The sequence below is a fragment of the Ceratotherium simum genome, chromosome 28, assembly GCF_057802395.1.
Source record: "Ceratotherium simum simum isolate JZ-2026a chromosome 28, ASM5780239v1, whole genome shotgun sequence".
Classification (NCBI taxonomy): Eukaryota; Metazoa; Chordata; class Mammalia; order Perissodactyla; family Rhinocerotidae; genus Ceratotherium; species Ceratotherium simum.
The window spans coordinates 15,664,371-15,684,866 of record NC_141927.1 but is presented as its reverse complement, the minus strand read 5'-3'; the positions used below and the strand labels follow the sequence as shown (position 1 = coordinate 15,684,866).

Sequence of the window (20,496 nt, the reverse complement as noted above, 5' to 3'; positions counted from 1 at the left end):
TAATGTATCAATATCGGCTCATTAATTGTGACCAATGTACCACACTAATATAAGATGTGAACAATAAGGAAAGCTGGGTATGGAGTATACGGGAACTCTCTATCCTATCATCACAATAATTCTATAATTCTAAAACTGTTATAAAATGTTTGCTTTAAAAATGCAATGGAAGTGCTTTACTCTCAATAGTTCTCTATAAAGTATGCTGACCGCTGAAATCTTTAGGGAAATCAATTATAAAAGATAACTTCTATCGTGTCCATTTGCCTGACTTCTTATGGGCCCAGCTAGAGCCCCCTAAGCTACCTAAGTAGGTCCCTTTTAAATGCAGGAGATACGGAAGGGAAATAACTGTGGAAATGGTATCTTCTGTTTCCAAGGTCATCGCTCTGTCCCTGAGAATCTTGAAACCTTCCCAGTCTGGATATCAATCATTTCCATTCAATACAGATGTCTTATGAACCAGCAAATAACATATGAAGGAAAAAATAGAAAAAAACTATACATTATATTATACTATACTATATTATATATTACAGTATATATTTTATTATATATATAATTGAGAGCAGGAACAAGTCCAAACATTAATAGACAAGCATAACAACAAACAAACAAAAATTCTTGCTTTTACGATGAGAAAAGAGTAATAAAGTAAAATAAACCCAAGGTAATAGAAAAGAAAAGTAATTCTTGGAACTTGACAACAAAGGAAGAGAAACAGGGCGATGTGAAGGAAGGAGACCTGGGAAGAATGTGTTTGATGGAATTTGGGGGCTGCTTGAGTAACCCATCTAAATGGTCACCCAGACAAACCCCTGCTGGCTCGAGGTATAGGACACTCACTCCATTTGAGCCACAGACATGAGCCTCTAAGTCCTAGATCTGACTGAGTAGGCAAGAATTTCCTGTTCATCAGTAGTTCAGTTTTGCCCTTTGAATTCCAAACATCTCTGGCCTTACTTCTCTTACCTAACACATTGCATCTCCCTCTCATGCTTAACATCATACTTCTAATGCAATTCTTTTAAGAAGATTCACCAAAAACCCTCACCAGCCTATCTTGAGTGCAGGTTCCCCGATTTCTCTTGAAATTCTTGCATGGTACCATGTGCTCGGTAAATACTCATCGCACACACTTATTCCATGTGTTACATGATTAACTATTTGCTTTACGGGAAAAGTCTGGAGCCACTGGGCCCAAAGAGGGGGAATACCACTAACTCCAAGTATTCCCATAGTAGGGATAAGATTTCACAGTTAAACAAATTATTCAAGTCAGGTGAATAACTTCTTTTTATTATTCAGTGGCTTTTGATTTCACAGCTGTAACAGGGTAGGGGGCAAATATTGAGTACTCTGCTTGGATTTTCTTTAAGGAGGAAAAAAAAAAATCCCACCACTCTCAACACTTAAAAATAAGTTAAAACCATACCATTTCCTTTGGAAAGAAACGATTTTTATGAACCGTGACCATTCTCTCAAAGGAGTCAGAATCCTGCCTTCCATCTTCTTCTTAAGTCACCACATTTCCTCCGTGTGTCTAGTTCCTTGGATCGTTCTGAAAGGAACATACAATTACCTTTCCTTCAGCACAGCAACTTTTGGTCCTAGCTTGAAACTCACAATATACTTCCAGGATTCTTGTTCTTCCTAACTTCACGCATGAAAAATGAAGTGTCTATATTGAGACCGTTTAAAATATATTGACAAATTTACACAACTAAAATAAGACTTGTCCTTCAAAGTAGTCACCTTGGGTTCTCCACCCTTATCCAAATGACACTGTCATTGTTCAGAACAGTTTCTGGAAGTCTGCTTTGGGTATTGCCTTTACAAGAAATCAGGCTCAACTTTATAGCTCCACATTGTTTTTCACTAATAATGCTGTTTCCTAGCTTAATTATTTGCTTGACAGCAGATCACTTTTGGTTTGAAAAAAATAGAGTCCACTCTTCCCAGGACAAAGAGTCAAAAGAACGTATAATAGATTCCAAAGGCAATTAAACATGGAGGCCTCCAAACTTGCAAGTGCCTCACTGGAATATGTTAATAGCCTCCGAGCATTTACTGGGGAGGGGATCACGTTTATTTAGGAAGAGAAGTTATGATGAGTGCTAACAAAACAAAAAACCAACCTCATTACTTTATAATTTCATATAGAAGACTTAATTATATGCATCTCTAAGCCTCACCCTGTTTTAAATTTGAATAGCTAGCTAAAAATATGATTTTTTTCCTAACATTCCTGGAAAAAGATTTTGATCGGAAATTTCTATTTTTTGTTATTTTAATTCAAAAGCTCTAATAACGAAGATTGTGCAATAAAAATTTATGAAATCATATTGAGGAAATAAATTGATCTCACCTCAAGTATTTTCTCTCAAGTACCAAAAAAAAATCCACTTAGACGTATAACCAAATGTTATTTAATATCTTAAAAAGTAACACAATCCAAAATGGATATTTCACACAACACTACATAAACAACATGAACACAATATTACCATATGGAGGGACTTTCAAATATAGACTTACAAAAATCCCTGTGCTTTTTTTTCTTTTAAGTTATTATACTAAGCATGACAAGTCATCATCATTTACAATATGGTACACTGACACGTTAAAAACCATGTTACAAATGTGCTGTTATAAATCAGTAACATTAGGGAAGACATTTCATGAACTGTAATTATTTCATATGAAATACTATACAATATAAACAGAACATCCATCTTGGATGACCTTTACAGCAACCAGAGACCAAGTAATTTAAAATTTTTTTTTTCAGTGCAAACACATTTTATTCAAGGCAGTCTTGGCTGCAAAACTCCTTTCTAACATACAGTAAATCCCACTTGCACTTCTTAATTCATTTATCCTAATGCAATAGTCACATTCAGTCACTCAGAGAAAGATACCTGCAGAATTATGATCCCTTTAAACTTAACGTTGAAATTGAATTCTCTTCCAGGAAGTAGTATCTATGTCAACTACTCTAAGGACCTTAATTTGTAGCTGTCAATACTTACATGAAGGTGACCCTGGGCCAGCTCTAGTCCTAACCCATCATGTGTGCACAAGACCACACACTGTTTTGCCCTTCCAATGTGGACACCGTGGTGGTGTAGTGGTGTCTAGGCAGGGGGATGGGAAGGAGTCAGGGAGGGAGGACCTCGGAGGAAAGGAAGGCTAGGAGCTGCTGTGTACTTCATGATGAATTTCCTGTAACTGCGGAGGATCAGTATTGGAGGAGATCCTAGATGTCAGATTTGGTACCTCTTTTTGGTGGGAGTAAGGGAACGGGGTGCCAAGGCCAGCCTTTGGACAGGGACATAGGCAGCTGTATGTGGACCAGCCCAGCTTCTAGCCTTACTAGTTGCTTCCAGAGTCATCGCTGCCTCACTTGGGAAACACCCCCTTCCCTCCTTGGCAGGGTGTGTGTGTGTTCACATTTGCAGCCAACAATGAGCGATTCAAGCCCTATAACTGATAATATACAATCATAAGGAGAAGGTTTAGTCCCCCTTGAGCCTTGTAGAATTCTGAACCTTGCAAATCAGCAACTGCAAGTCACAGAACAACTATAAAAACACAGGATTATGTAAAAACACTGGGGACTCTCTCCGAGATGCTGCTGCAAAAGACTCAGAGATGAACTCAGGGTGATGCCAAGGTCTGTTTCAAACGCACCAGGAAATTTAATAATGAATTTTTTCATATATATAAGTTATGAAATGTCTCCTAAATAAAAATCTGTGGGAAAATATTGGATGTATTGTTAATACTGTAAAACCTTCTGGGAGAGTGGAGTGACAGCTGATTCTTTTACTAGGCAAAGATCAGACCGATAGTAATCTCTTTCCTGCCTATATTTTACTAACCCAAAGCAAAACAATGATTTCCATGGCTTTTACATTCACTTTTCCTGTGTCCTAGCTTCCCCGAGCCCTAAATGTATGCAGAAGAGATGCTCGAGAATAGGAGTACTGGATGTCTTGACAACGGGCAGGATGGTCCTGGGGGGCTAGAAGGGGAAGGTAGGGATCACTTCTGCTGGGGTCCACTGTCTCCCGACAGCATGCTGCTAGCTGGTTCTGTGACTGGCCTGTGGTAACGGAGAAGGTCCCTGTCAAGGATTTTATATTTCCTAATTTGAGAAAACACTGAGAACTAGATCAGCTCCCTGGGAAATCCCGATTCTTCAGAGGGCTGAATGTACTGAACTGAATTTCTATTGTGCTAAGGAGCACTGTGAGGAGTACTTGATAAAGTTTTTAATTAAAATTTCTGTTTCAGCACCTTCCACTGCAGGAGCAGACATGTTCCTGAAAGATGGTATTCTAGCACAGGAAATAAAGAAGCCCAATAGGAAACTGTAAACAAGGCTGTAGGCCGAATCTACCTCTGACCACAATGGCATTTGGGTGGATTGTCGATCTCCCAGACGGTAAGTCAATACCGGTAAGGTGTGCCAAGGTGTAAAATTTCAAACACCCTGAACTTTTTGAATGAAAATGGACAAAAGTGTAAAATTGTATTTGTTTCGTTGACTTTATTAGCACATATCAGAAAAATAGCATTGTATTTAGTGATTTCTCATGATGGTCTATCAGACAGATAGAAAATAGGTCATTGATAGCTGCCACTGTGTTTCTGGGTAATCTGAAGCCACTCCTTCTGTTTATTCATTTCAAGTATGGGTATTACAAATATGACCTGCTTTGTTAATTGTCTGTGAATCTGAATGCTTTGGAAGCACTTTGAGATCCCCAAATGGACTTGCAAAGTCCTTATAGGTTGTTGGCTTTTAGTCAAGCTCCAAATATTGCCCATGTTATAAATGGTAAGACTTTTCAAAATACGATCACCATTGTATTGGGAGCCACATGCCTATAATTTAAGTTAAAAACTTTACTTTCAAGTACACTTGGTGGTGATAAGTGGTTTATCCCGGGTAGAATTGTACAAAGCTGTGCCGACCTAAAACAAGGAACAATGCTTCCGTTTTCATGGAACAGGTTTCTTCTCCCCACGGGGACTGCAATATAATTTAAATTTACATTTTAGAAATGCTGGTTGGGTTATGAAAAAGGGAGATGTGGGAACAGCTGGTGTTCAGATCATTGTTATTCCAGATTAACTTTCAATTTATGCTTCCTGAACTTGAGCTTCACAACATCAGAGAAGCAGTAATTTCTAATTTTGATCCAGCTAGTCCCCTTTTGGCTCTCCTATTTGTTTTCTCTATTTGATGGTAGCCCCCTTTCATACACTCATTAAGGTCCCCTGAGATGTGCAAAATATATAAAATGGAATACAAATTATTGAACAGAAGTTATGAATGAACCGCACAGCTCCTTTGATTAAAATGAAGTTTGGGCTCAATATGGTAGCAGGTGAGTGAAGGCGGAGAGGCCCAAAGTGCTCCAAAGTTGGCAGTCCAAATTTCTCGTGTGTCTTCTGTGACTGAAAACCTAGAATTCAAATCTGATTTCTATAGGAGTAAACAGCTTGCTAAATTCTGTTTACCAACTGGCTCTTCGCCAGAGAGAACTTTTAGCAGGAATTAGGGGGTAGGGGGGAAGACAAGAAATTTCGACTTCCTTTCATTTGTAACAAGCTCAAGTGCACATTTGTGGGGACGAGAGGAGAGACAGGTTTACATCGGAAAGTGAAATAATGCCGTAAAAGAAAAGCATGGCAATGAAAACTCATGACTCCACATAGGCAATCACCGACACACACAGAACGCCACGGCCGAATGCTTCCGCAAGTTTTAAACTCTGCTTTTCTGAACAATACACTTCAACGCACTGCTGCCGTTTCATCAAATTTATGGAGGTAGTTATATGTAAAAATAAAAATTACCATAAAGTAATATGCTGTATCAGAATAATACATAAGTGTGCAAAATGCCGACAGATGGGTTGACCCTTTAAAGTTGAACGCTACACAGAGATTCAACCAGATTCAGTTTTGTAAACCTTTCCGTTGATAAACTCGAGGTGAAGACTAGAGAGAGAAGCAGCTGTGGAACACAAAGCTCTCATCCCACTGGAGAAAAAGGATGCTGGCGAAGCCTGGAGCGGGCCGGAGGGTTTGGTCACCGAGAACTTCACCATAGACCATCTTGGGTCACATCTCTAACATGCTTCCTGCCACCACCCCTCCCCCATTCGAGAACCCCGATTAGATTCAGACGGGGAAATTTCTACATGGAACGTTTGCTTACATCTTATCATCTTTAAAGTCCATCATTTCTACACTCATGGCTGCTGGTCTAAGGGAGTTTTTTTTTTTTTTTAATCATGTACCCCATAGCATCAGGCAAAGAGTGTACACATTTTATTTGAATGCTGTCTTCTGTAAACCTATTTCTTGTGAATTATTGATAAATTCATATTTTAAAGCTTCTCTTCAAGGTAATGCTTTTCTTTCTTGTTCACATAGCATTTGATTATTAGAATGGCTACTTTCAGAGGATCAACTAGAGGCTGATGTATTGTTTCAATGGTCGTATTATTTATGAACTGACAGTATGATAAACACTTGAGAGCAGGCTTTTGGAAAAAACAAATTTAGACAGAAGAATTTAGTAACCGTCTGGTATACAACTCCCCAAGGAAACAGACTATGAATATAGTCTATTAGACACATTATCATTCCTTCTGGACATATTTAAGCAATGAGACAAATAGTGCATTTCTGAGCAATCAAGGCATGCCTTGGAGGAAATAAGGCATGAAGTTGAAAGCCAACTGACTTAAGCATTTACTGGTGTGGGAGTTTACCAAGAAATGTGCTTATGTTTCACTCTAAGCACAAAAAAGGAATCTACGCGAAACTTGACGAGTCCAGTTTGACCCAGTGCAACTTCCAAAGATCTGAAAAAGCATGAGGGAGTATCTGAATGTTTCAAGAATCAGTCCAACTCTGTATATGACTGCATTCTTTAAACAGATTGCCAGTGATTAAACCTAATACTGAAGCAGAAGTGGTTCACAAATTTTATGCCAATTACTGAAGTCTGAGGTGGAAATATTTTAGATTTATTTTCGGATATATATTTTACGGTCTATGGCTCCAAATAGCACATGCCACTAAACTAAATAAAACTCTCTGTTAGACCGTTTACTTGTGTCGTATGGAACCCTTTTGCAAATAATTTTCCAGTATCTACAGACTTATTCTATTGTTCTCATAATATAAAACACAGGAAATTTGACATGTCTCTTTCTTATAAGGTTGAAGCTTGATTATCTTTAATTGTTTCGTTGCTGAGAGACTTCTTTGTATTCAACTTGACATTGTAAACCAAAGCAAAATGTTAAACCATTTTGAAATAAGTTGGGCTAATAACTATACAGCCACCTAAAAATGCCTCCTGAAATTGGTTACAAAGTATCTGTAAACATTACTCTGGCATAGTTCATGTATGCATAATTGTTATTCTGATAAATTTTAGGGGAATACAAGTTAGGATTATACCACATTTGCAGAATGAGCACATTCTGTTGTTAATTACATGGGCAAATGTATATTTCTAATCAAAAATTATTTTAAAGTTTTCTCTATAGATATCTTCCCAGGAATAAAAGGCCTTAAGTTCAACTCTCCCTAAATTTGCTCTTTCCTATAACCACTAAAAATTATCTCCCACAGCCTAATTTAGGCATTCTATTTAAAACTACATAAAATAGATTTATGTCCTTCCATTAGAAAGAATAACATCCCCAGGCCATACTCTTCATTTGTATCACAAAGAACATTTTGCTTTTAAACAAACTAATTATCGTATCTATTATAACAAGATAGGATCATTCTACGCATCACAAGGAGGAAATTATCTTCCTTAAATATTTGATTAACACCTTTTAAAAGTCCACATTACCTCTTCCATCACTGAGTGCTGTGCCCCAGCCAGGCTGGGGATGCCCTTCCTTCGTCCACTTCAGATTCAAAGGCCTATATTCCTGTTTGTGATTATGGAAGGTTAAAAATCAGACAAGCATCTGTTACACTTAAAAACAAAATCCTGAAAACAAACACTCCCAGAATTTTGATCACGACCCCTCTGACACACTTCCATGGGCTCCTGCAAAATCATGTCACGAAAACTCACAGTGAAAAATGATTGGTGCATAAACAATTCACATACACAAAGGGCTGGGGTCCCTTCTAATCAGTTTGGCATTGATTTCCCCTCAAGGTGGACCCTGGCATTCGACATTTTGTGGTGGCTTAGTTTTTTTTTTTTCGGAAGTGTCAAGGATCAGTTCTGTGGGACCATTTGACCACAGACTGGGAGCAACACACATCTGTGGCATTTAAAAATGAAATTGGCAACTGCATGACATTGAGAATGCATATTACACTTACAGTGTCTAGACTTTCCTATGTGTGCTCAGTTACAATTAGTGAAGCAAAGGTACACATATCACCCCTACTGCTATTCTGTTGCTACAGAGCCATAAATGTGAAAAGCAATACTCGGAAATAAAGATTTTTTTTTGTTTTTTGCCCTAGCCTACTTAGCAGCACAGTTTAAGTACACACAAAAACTGTGGTTGAGATGCTTGTCTTTCCAAAGATGTAAACATCAGTCCCAGTGTCGTAAACTTGGCTGGATCGAATGAGACAGGAGATCTGAGGCAGAATGACTATCACACACTAGTAACAGAAGCTTGCAAGCAGTTGGAAGGTTTCTGTAATTTCTCAGCTTCATTGGTTGGGGGGTCCGTACTCGCTCGGAAGTTGAAGGCCGGGCCAGCTCCGCCATGGGCCGGGCTCAAGGTAGCGTTCTGACGACGGTTACTTTCAACAATGCTTGACGTGTTGGAAGCCAGGCTCTCCCGAGTGCTAAAAGAGTAAAAAGGTTTTGTTTTGTTTTGTTTTTAACATAAATAATTATGTACTTAGCCCCAGAGGAAGAGCTAATGATGTAAGTTAATGCATTTCCTCTGTCGGTTCCCAATGTCATATACATACTATCTCATCCTGATTATTCACACATGCTCCTCCGACATGGGCTCCAAAAGTTTTCACAAGACATGTTATAATCAGCAGCGCACTGAATAAAGGGTTTTTATACAGCTAAATGCTCTTTAAATGTCTTTACCTTCCTTTCATATTCAAGGAAATTACTTCAAACTTTGATGGGATCGCTAGCTATCCTATTAGTTTTAAAAAAGAATACGTGTAAATATACATATGTAATGATTTCATTTCAGGCTGGAAATTCACTGATATACATCAAACTGGTCCTGAGTAAATGCAATAATTTTACCCCAATGATTCTGTTCTTCATTCTTGACTAGCAGCTTTTGACTTTGGACTTCAAGCAACGCACCAGCTAATTTGCTACTCTGATGGGAATAAAATTCTTTTTAAACACTTCATACCTCTGTTTCAAATTTTAACACTTTAAAGTACATTATATTTTCAGATAAGGAATCTTAAATTTTCCCCATTCATTTGTAATGTTTACATTTATCCACCCCAACCCCGTCCCCCTGCCCCCATTGCTGCTTTGGTAGAAATATTTTATTTTTAAAGGATTCTAATAGAACAGAGGTGATTTAATGGCTTTAGTATCTTGATTTCTCTTTTAATTTTTCTGCATCAGAAATACTTGAATCTATTTTATTGCTCCAAGAGATTTAGAACATTTAACATTTCAAATGTGTAGGGTAAGAGCAGAAATAAGATTACTTGGCCTGATTGATGGGAACTACATGGGTTTCATGTTCAAGGTCCTCGAAATGGTAATAAGAAACTTATCAGCTTACAAAGAGATTGAAGAAACCATAATGATGCTCAAAACATCCACCCTACTGGATAGACTCATGCCATTCACCTACTCATGGAGTGACCGTGAAGAAGAAATATGCATCGATAAAGAATTTGTACACTAAAAAGCTAGACAAATGTAAATTATTTCCATTGTACATCTGGCATCTAATGAATTAAGGAGCTACTGTGAGTTGACTTGGGAATCTATACATTACTAATGATATCTTTTCTATGGGAAAATGCATTTTAAGGCCCAAAGAACCCACTTTTAAACCAGCACTGTGGCAGGCGCTGTAAATGCACGAGTGCAACAGATCATCTAAGTTGGGAGCTGTCTGTGCTCTAAGATGCCTCTGACCACCTTTGAGCATAGCCAACATATTAATAGTGATAAATACATACAGCACTCCCGTTTCTCCAAAGGATGTATTTCATTATTGCTGTAACAAGTACAGTGTGTGACATTCATATTGAGGGCTTTGGCTATGATGACAAACAAGTTAATGGAGATGGAGTGTTTGCAGTAAAAATTAGTCATCAAATTTAAAAGTTCTTACTTTTTTTAAAGAGAGCTAATGGAGTGCAACCTTAAAAATAAGATTTCAAGATTTTATGGGCAGAAGAACTGAACCAAGCCGCTCTGTTGTTCACCCTCCCGCGGCACGTCTCCCTTGGCCCCATGCTTCGACAGCACATGCTCGTGCAGCACGTTAAGCAGACACATCCTTGGCAGACTTTGGTCCCTCTGATTTTCATATTATGTTTCTCAACCAGTTTTTGGCCTCAGATTTGGAAGAGTAGGCTTTTCATGTCAAGATTTTTCATTTCCAGTATTAGATCTCATAGCATAGTCTAAGTTTCTACCTTTTTTCCTTCTCAATACCGTCTAGTTCCCAAGAAAAGGGAGTGAAGAATTTTGGAAATGTGGCTAAACATGACTTCTGCGCCAGCACTGAAAGCTGGGAGTGTGGAGATCACCCTTTTTGGTCTTTTTTTTTGGCTGGATCTTAGTTGCTCAGTGAATTATTTACTGAAAGATCTGAATAAATGGCCCACTTAAGATTCCTGTATCTCACAGCAGTGAAGAGGTGTCAGCATGATAATGCTATTTAGCTAAAATACTCCTCATGCTGGAGAGCAAAACTCCCTATAGCTCAAATATTCTCCTTCGTAGATCATCCTCATGCATTAGAAAGGCAATGTAGTGAATTTATTGAGGTGTACAGAAAATACACTTTAAAAATAGGTATAGAAAATAAGTTTGTCACCTAGCTTCTAACCAAAGGATATTAAATACGAAAGGGGGAAAATTAGGACTTGTTATGTAGATTCTCTAACTGCATGAAATTTATGGGTGATCTACGTAGTAGTCCTATAGACAAAGTTCTACCTAATAATAGTGGACAGACATGCAGCTAATTATGAAGACTGTATCCTCAGAATGACCTTTACCTTCTACCAGGACAAAGCGTTTAACCTCATGTACATTATTAAAGAAATGCACACAAACTTATTTCAAGAAATAATCCCATTCATAAATTTTATATTCTGCACCCCCAAATTTAGAGATAAAATATATTCTGTGGAGAGACTGGTTCAGCTATTTCATGAATATTTCTGCTTCTTTGCCCCTAAACAAACAAAAAACTTTCAATATTACACGGTGGTAGGTTTTTGAATTAGAACCCATTAAATGACTCTCAACATCTCCTTAGCAACCATCTGTGGAGTATTGTAGCTTTCCTTCTGTGGAGGGCAAGAGGCCAGAGGGTAGCGTGAGGGTTGGAAACTGCTGTGTGAAAGGCATTAGGCAGGTAGAGCCTATATAATGAGAAACAGTAGAATATTAGGTACAGGCAAATAAACCAAACCTTCCATAAGTGATGGTTCTGAACTTCTACCATCGATTATAGACCTTCAATTATGCTTATGTGGCATCCACTACTAGGAATTCAAGAGGACAGAAAAAGAGTAGAAGAGAGAGATAGAAAAAGACTAGAAAATAACTGGTAAATAAATTAAGATTTGATTTGGGATAGAAAAACATTTAGCAAAATTACTTCCCAGAAAAGTCACTTAATAGGCCAGTAGTTTTCAGACTGAGTGCCACAGCTCCCTAAGGTCACTTAGGGCTCCTCATGGGATGGCCAAGGAGATCTGGGGCTCTTGATCTCCCACCCACTTTAACCAGAGTGCTATCTCTGTGGTCTGTTTAGACACTGGACTTCCACACCATGTGTTAACTTGTCAAAAAGGTTACATGACAAAAAGAAAAAAATAATAATCGAGAACTTGCCCTTTAAGAAATAACAAAGGCCTAATACGGGATAAACAGATTAACAATTCCCAGTTCTGATTTTGGGATGCTCTGTCTCCAAATTATCCAGAGATATAGTGAAATGATCATAACAGAATTTCAATTCTTAATAACTAAAATAAATGTATGAAATACATAATCATATCTGGGTACTTGTTAAAATTATAAATATTATAAAATCTTGGGGATCACAGCTAATGAGAAATGTCAATCTCTCAATAGTATTTCTGCACCTCAGAGTCACCAATCTGGAGTAGAACTTAGAGGGAGAATTAGGTCCCGAGTTGTTCTTTGATGAGAAGGAAGAGTGAAGGAGGAAAAAAGGAAGTTGCATAGACTCTCTTTTGCTTTCTTAATTCCTGAACCACTTCCATGCGTGACCAACGGGCATTACATACTCTCAACTGTCAACCCTTCGCTGAGTTACCAGCACCTACTAAAAAGAAGGGAATATGATAAGAGTGCCTAAATGGGTTGTATCAATTCTGCAGGAGGAGAAAGAAAGGTGCTGGCACATGCTTGGATCTAACAGAGCACAGGCCCCTATCTTTCTGTGAGAGGAACAGGGTTCCATTTCTAGACATGCGAGCGGTGAGAGGAAGGTATATGAGCGGGGGTGGGGGGCGGGCTGCATAGAAAGTCAGGATTAAAATGAGAATGAGCTTCTAGATCCACTGGAAAGGTTTTGAGATCTGCTGTTATATTTTCACTAGAGGGACCTCCATCCTTAAATCAATCAATTTATTCCCAACTCCTATCCCCCCCACACTGACTACTCATTGTACTCAAAAAGTTCTTATTTTTGGAGGACTTAAAAAACCCTTTCCTTTATCAGCACAGTGGCAATATAAACGTAGAAGAAAAAATACTGGGAAACGTTGGTCTTAGTTAGATTGGACTGATGCAAGTTTGAGGGAAGGAGCCAACCCACCAGTCCAGATTGGTGATCTCTACAGCTGCAGAAACATTTGTTTCAATTCCTGAAAAAGAAGCCAGAAACAGGTTGTTAACAATACAACTCGCACAACTCTTAACCCTCATTCACAGAATTGAGACTGTGAAATCAGAAAATTTTCAAGTTATCTGCAAAAAGCCCCAGGCCCCTGTAGGTGTATGTGTGTGCTGAGAGATGCCTCTCCCTACCGTGGGGAGTTGAATCCACTGTCCACAGTGATGCTGCTGCTGTCCATGCTGTCGAGGCGTGCTGAATGGGTGGCTCTCTGGTTGCTGCTGCTGTCCATTTCTTTTGGGGCGAGGAGGGTGAGGTTCTTCTCAAATTTCCTCTGCAAGTCTCTTTCCTTCTCCCTCTCGAGGAGCCACTGCATAGTGCCTACATCATCTCTGTTCTTCTCTTCCTCTGTGTTTTTGTTTGCCCCTTCCTCAGAGTCATCATCATCAGAGACGTTGTAATAGTCAAAAGAGGCCTCCTGGTTCCCCCCTGACTCCTGCTGACGCTGGGACACAGGCATGGCTTGTGCTGCTGAGGTCCCCAGGGTCGGCTCCAGTTTCTCGCATCGGCCTGGCAGCGTGTCGGCAGGTGTCTTCGCGTGAGATTTGAGGAGGGACAGGCTCGATTTGTGATAGCTGTTTACAGACAAGGTGCTGTGAAGAGGTTTGAACAGTGTGTCTTTGCTGAATATCTCTTTCCTCTTGTCCAGGCTGCTGGGCTCAGCGTTGTGATGCTGGATGAGTCGTCCATTGGCAATCCCTTCAGCCACTGCCCCCGAAGGGGCTGGGCCCCCACCTGGCCCTTGTGGTGACTCCTCCTTGTGCCCTACAGGCTCCCTGGAGGAATGTGGGCCCTGTCTATCAGACAGAGGCAGCTTCTTTACTCCTTCTGCCAGGGCCAGAGTGTCATGGTCCTCTTTATTCTTTCCCAGAGGGGACGGCGCTGTGAGCACTGTCTCACTGGAGGTGTTGCACTGGAAATAGTCATCTGCAGCTGTTTTTGTTGGACAAGAGTTGAGTTCACCATAGGATGGCAAACTCTCGGGCGGTTTGCCTGGATCCAAAAGACTACAAGCACTGGAAGGTTCCTTGCTGCCACTGACTATTTCTGGAATACACACTTCTTTATAGCTTGTGGATGAAATGTGAGCCCTTTGATGACCGACAGCCTGGGCTGGCCTTAAAGTACTGTCGTCAATGTAGGATTGGCTAGGGGTTTGGTCATCTTGGCTACAGCCTTCAGCCAGGTCTTCAGGCGTCCCCAGGGAAGAAGCACCCAGAGGGCCTTTGGAGTTATCCATGGATCTGGATCTCTCCTTGGCTTTGTTGGATCTTTCATTCCTGGACCTTCGGTCCTGGGTATGGCTGTGGCTTCGGTGCACTTTTGAGTGGGAGCTGCCCCTGGAAGGTTCAGGAAAAGGCATCTCAGTTCTCCTTTTGGCCAATTCCCCAGACACATCCCATTCTGGCGTCATGGGGAAATGAGACTCGATCACGTTCGTGTTGCTGTGCATGATGAAGTTATCTCCTTTGTGTTCAATGATGAAGCAGCCCTCCCTGGGGGCCCTGGTAAGAGGATCACAAAAATCATACTCTCTCTCACCTGGGATATCCAGGTGAGAGCCATCTGACGGGTCTCCTTTAGACACACGCGTCTTGCTGTGTGACCGAGACTTCCCATGGGACTTTCGATGAGTCCTACTCTTTTTACTTCTTCCGCTGTGATGGGCAGAGGACCCTGCTTTACTCCTATGCGCTTTCTCTTCTTCAAGTTTCTTCATCAGTGCAGTGTGCCTCATGACATTTTCCACGGTCAAGTCTGGGTTAATCCGCCGAATGATTTCCATTTCCACTTCCCTAGGGATAGTCGTTGGCGTGTCCTCATCTCGCAGGGGCCACTCCTCAGGAGGAAACTGGGCAGAAAAATTGGCTAGCTGTTTGGTCTTGTCTTTTTTAAAACTTAGCCGGAATAACTTGAGCCCGAATTTTTTGGACTGCTTTTCACTATCTTTAGGTTTTGAGAGAGTTTCTGTCTTATAAGAAAAATTTATAGTACTTTTGCTTTTTTCAGTGGGTGGCACCTGGCAGAGTGAAGGAGGGCAATAAGGGTCTTTGCAGTCCTTGGCAGGTTTCCTCTGCAGAGTTGACGCATGCATGCTGTGCATGTCTTCTCTGCAGCAGTGGCAAGAGTCGCAGTGGTTTCTGGGTAATGTTCTTTCCCTGACGCAGCCTGAGGCAGAGGGCGTTATGGTTCCAGGCTGTGGAGAGGTACACTGAGACCTGTCAGGTATCCTCTCATCCAAATGGTACCATTTACTGTTAGTTCTTATGAGGGAAGGAGTTATGAAATAAGTCTGTGGGGTCACGATGAAATAGCCGTCTGGTGTCGGGTAGATTTTCCTCTCCCGAACCAGCGTGTTCAGTGTGTGCCGTAGAATTTCCTGGCTTGGGGTGGGAACACCTAAAACCAAAAGAACACATTTGTGAGAATGAAGAGGGAAGATGTTATTGATCTTGATTTTTCGGAATCTGCTATGGACCTAACGTTTGCGGCCCCACCATGATTCATATGTTCAAGCCCTAACACCCAATGTGATTGTAGTCAGAGGTGGGGTCTTTGGGAGGTGATTAGATTTAGATGAAGTCATGAGGGTAGAGCCCCCATGCTGTGCCCTTATAAAGAAGCGGAAGAGACCAGAGCCCTCTATCTCTGTGACGTGAGGGTACGGCTGTCTGTAAACCAGGAAGAGGGCTCTCTCCAGACACCAAATCTGTGGGTGCCTTGATCTTGAACTTCCCAGCTTCCAGAATTGTGAGAAATAAATGTCTTGTCAAACTACCCAGTCTATGGTATTTTGTTACAGCAGCCCAGACTGACTAAGACAGAATCCTATTAACTTTGCCAAGCTTCAAAGTATTATCATAAAGCAAGTAAGCTGGATTCAAAGGCATTCATTAAGTTTAGTGTGAATCCTAGTTTTCGCTGATAACTCTTATGACTATTACTACCAATAGAGTGGGAAAATATAAAAGCTGGGAAGAGACGGAAGTTAGATGGAGGTAGACTGCTAATGTTGTTACAAATCCTTACTGAACTGAATCATTAAAGACAGAATATTTTTAAATGAAGGAAAAACAAAAAAAGTTTTACATGATATGATATAAATTTACAAAAAAGGGCTGAAATAGGCATCTTGGTATTGAAAAACTAACCTAAAATATAGAGGCTACCATATATACTTAGAGCTACTCTATACACTCATTTTTTAAGATTAAGTTTACCTAATCAACTTAACTTTATACATTATATAAAAGGGCAATGAGAATTCACCCTTGTTTATGATGTACCTTCCAATTTTGAAATCATTACCTTCAATTTTGAAAGTGATTACAGCACTGGTGAAATTCAGGTGAGAACTTTCTCCTTCTTGGCATGTCAGCAAGATGGAGGTGGTTTTTCTAATTGGAAACCAGCAAGCCCTAATAAATACACTAGTGAAAGCTTAGATGCTCTACATCTGTCTGGTCCCTGAGCCCAAAACTGCAATGAATAGAAATTCCAGAAGAAAATCATAGATACTCCTTTGTACAGGGACTGATATTGTTTCCAAAGGGCATTGTGTGCATCTTTAGGCCTTGTCTACCTTAAGAGAGAGAATTAAGAATATACATTCTTAAGAGAGTATCAGTTCTCCAGGCTGTAGTGCATTTGCTGTATTTCTTCGGTATTCTCCATCCCTCAATTCCAAGCACATTGATGATGATAATATTTATAAGATTGGCCTGAATGACATAATTCGTAAATAGGTCAGGATGAATCATAGTGCCAATATTCAACCATATCTGACCCACAAAAATGGTAATTTCAGTGGAGACTGAAAGCTTGGGCTCCAGGGCCAGACTGCTGGATTCAATCCCAGCTCCATCGCTGTTAGCTGATATTATGGGTTGAATTATGCCACCCCCCCTTTCATATGTCCAAGTCCTAAACCCCAGTACCTCAAAATGTGACCTTATTTGGAGACAGGGTCTTCATAGAGATAATCAAGTTAAAATGAGGTCATTAGGGTAGGCCCTAATCGAATACGACTGGTGCCCTTCTAAAAAGGGGAAATTTGGAAATAGAGACACGTATAGAGAGAAGACAATCTGAGGAGATGTGGGCAGAAGACAGCTATCTACTAGCCAAGGACAGAGGCCTGGAACAGATTCTCCCCTCACAGCCCTCAGAGGGAACCAATCAACTCTGCTGATACCTTGGTTTTGGACTTCTAGTCTCCAGAACTGTAAGAAAATAAATTTCTGTTGTTTAAGCCACCTGTACTTTGTTATGGCTGCTCTAGAAAACTAGTACAGCTGGTATCACCTTAGGCAACTTACTTAACCTCTCTGAGCCTCTACTTACTGTCATCAAAATGTAGATAATAGAGCCAGCCCTGATGGCCTAGGGGTTAAAGTTCAGCACTCTTACTGCTTCGACGGCCTGGGGTTCGTTTCCCAGTTGCAGAACCATACCACCTGTCTGTCAGTTGCCATGCTGTGGCGGCGGCTCACATAGAAGAACTAGAAGGACTTACAACTAGGATATACAACCATGTACTGGGGCTTTGGGAGGGGGGAAAAAAAAACAGAGGAAGATTGGCAACAAATGTTAGCTCAGGGTGAATCTTTCCCTGCAAAAAAAAAATGTGGATAATAATCGTACCTACCCTCATAGGGTTGCTGTCAGTTTCAATGAATTTAATGTATGTAGAACAGTGCCTGACACACAATGAATGCTCAATAAATATTAGCTATTAGTCTCAACTTTGGGTCAGGACCCATGGAAACCCAGATTACCTTCAAAGAACGCTGTGTAGCAACCTAGAACAGCCGGGTAAGCTGAGAAATTTAGGCTCCCCCAATCTTTACAAAACTACAAAAGTCAGATATGAAAGCATTAGAAATGGCCTGGAGTTCTCAGGGTAGAGAGTCCACCATATGATGTAACATACACACCCACTGGTGTTACCATCTTCAGAAGGCATCCTTAGTGATCAAGGCAGAAAAGGTAACATTGCTCGTAAATAATGTATTGTTTAATATAATTATTTAATTTTTGAGCTGCATGGTTTCCTTTTAGTCTAAGGCTCTACTCTTGAGAAATGAACATTAGTTTTTATGCAAATGATTTCAAGGCTGGTATAATAACAAACTTTTAGAAAATTTCATGATAGTTTCTGCACAAAATAAAAATGAATTCCAATTGAATTAATGATATAACCCAAACCATATATATACAATTCTTGAGAGCCATCATAAAACAGAAAATGCTTGCACATAAGAGAAGCAACTTAAAAGAGCTTCTACGCCCTAACAACCATGGGCTTCTGCCAAACAACTTCGGGGGCGCCATTCACACAGACTACAATTCCCAACACGAGACACTATTTACACTGCAGTCCCACAAATGACACCCCCTGGAGTTTTGTGGCACAGCAATCCAGATAAACTCATATTTAAAACTGACTATATCTTACATGGTAGCATACTGTCTATCAATATTTTAACAGAAAGAAGTTTTTCAAAAAATGGTAAGGCTCATTTATAACAATTCATGATGGACCAGTTTACTCTGCTGTTCTAATAAAGAAAAGCTGAGGTGTAATTCATAAAAATAGCTATTACTATAAAACAAAAATTTAACTGTATTATGGAATTTGCTGATTGTAGGCCTTGATGTTCTTAGAAAACTTATAAAACTACACAGAATCATGACTACAATGTAATCATGTTTACTTACCATTAAGAATAAGCTCTCTGACTGTTCCTAAATGAAGGAATAAGAAAGAGTTTCCATAAAGAATTTACATCTAAAATTTTTATGTCTTGGATTTCTAAGTATATCAATCAAATAATGTCTAATTAAAAAAAAAAAACACTAGAAACATTCCCTGTCCAATCCATTTTCCATACTTCTACCTGTGAGTTTTCAGTATTTAACTGAAAGTCACTGATATTTATGATTATTATTTTATGATTAAGCCCTAGTATTATGACTGATATTTTCAATTTTCTATGAAATCCAGGGTTCCACTAGAAATCTGTAGGGCTCACCCGAAAAAGAGATGGCTGTGATGGATATTTTCAATGTCTGCATATTCCATCACTTCCAGATTCTATTCCCAAAGTTCATCATGAATTTGGATTTTGAGGGCTTAAAGATCAAAGATAAGCTTTATATCCAAATAGGGCTGAAACCTGACCTCTCTTCTTTTCCCCACCTTTACATCTTCCAAAGCAAAAACAGATATTTAAAAATACTACACGACAATGGGATGTTACTTAGACTTATATATTGCTTTAATCCTGCAAATCTGCCAAGTCTCGGAACAGAGAGCACATGTATATGTTCTATATGTTAAGCATATTAGATTGAAAACTTTTAATGGACTTCTTTGGATTATTTCTTCTTGGTTGTGAAGAATATTGACGAGAGAGAATTCAGTAAGAACTGATGTGAGGGGTTGAATTGGAGACAGAACACGGTGCATATAATGTTAACAGTCTCCAGAAAACTCGAAAGTCAACTTCAACCCCATAAGCAGGGCTTATAGGTCTAACTCTATGTCCCTGAGGGTCAGCTCTCCCCTACGAAGATCCAACTGGAACAACTTAACAAGTACTAGTTCAATCTATATGATCATTCTGGATGGATGGATGAGTACCTACTTAGAAGGCTGAGAAGCAAGTATTTATTCTTTTTAAACCTTTAAAAAAATTCTTGTTTCTTCAATGAAAACTAGTATATAGAAGCTGTTTTCAAAAATTCTACCAATATAGAAAGGTTATAAAAGGGTTTAAGTTTTGGTACATCAGACATTTTTACTAGAAGACTTTTCACTAAAAACTTTCTTTAGAATATAGATGTCCAAAACAGGAATAGAGGCTAAAATCTAGACTATTCTTTTTATTTAAAACATATGCAACTAAATATGAGTTCAAATATTTTAATATTTATTTAATTAATATTTAATAATATTCAGTTAGACTTCAAAACTTTATTTTCAAATATTTCCTTTAAAGAACAAAAAATATAAATATATTTAAATCCCTCCAGAGTTTTAGCATTGTCATTGAAAATATATTTTTCAAGCAGAATTTGAACAGTATTAAGTTTTCTAAATTGTTTTGTCTGAAGTAGCTCAGATGACAGCAAAAGAAATAGAAAATCAAAGGAAGAGAGGAGGAAGGGAGGTAAGGAAGGAAGAAAGAAGAAAGGCAGGCAGGAAACAAAATTTCATATTTTATGAAATCCTGTTTAAAATATGGAGCTATTGCTGAAAAAAGTTTTAAATAATTACCACCATGCACTAAACCAGTGGTTGGCAAACTTTTTCTATAAAGAGCCAGACAGTAACTAACTTAGGCTTTGTGAGTCCTATGATCTCCGAGTT

General features: G+C 39.3%; 1 protein-coding gene across 5 annotated transcripts in view; it reads right to left on the bottom strand.

The window, feature by feature from the left end:
* Positions 1-2,413: 2,413 nt before the first annotated feature.
* STOX2 (storkhead box 2) overlaps positions 2,414-20,496 on the bottom strand; it is a 216,189-nt gene continuing 198,106 nt past the window's right edge. For 4 of the 5 annotated variants that reach the window (XM_014786240.2, XM_087418337.1, XM_004428733.3 and 1 more), the window contains 2 exons: positions 13,256-15,521; positions 2,414-8,862 (listed from right to left, as the gene is read on the bottom strand). In XM_014786240.2, coding sequence (XP_014641726.1) covers positions 8,667-8,862; positions 13,256-15,521 — 2,462 coding nt within the window. In that variant the 3' untranslated portion in view covers positions 2,414-8,666. Of the gene's footprint in view, positions 8,863-13,043; positions 13,093-13,255; positions 15,522-20,496 lie in introns of all 5 variants that reach the window. The other variant, XM_014786241.2, reaches the window with a different exon arrangement.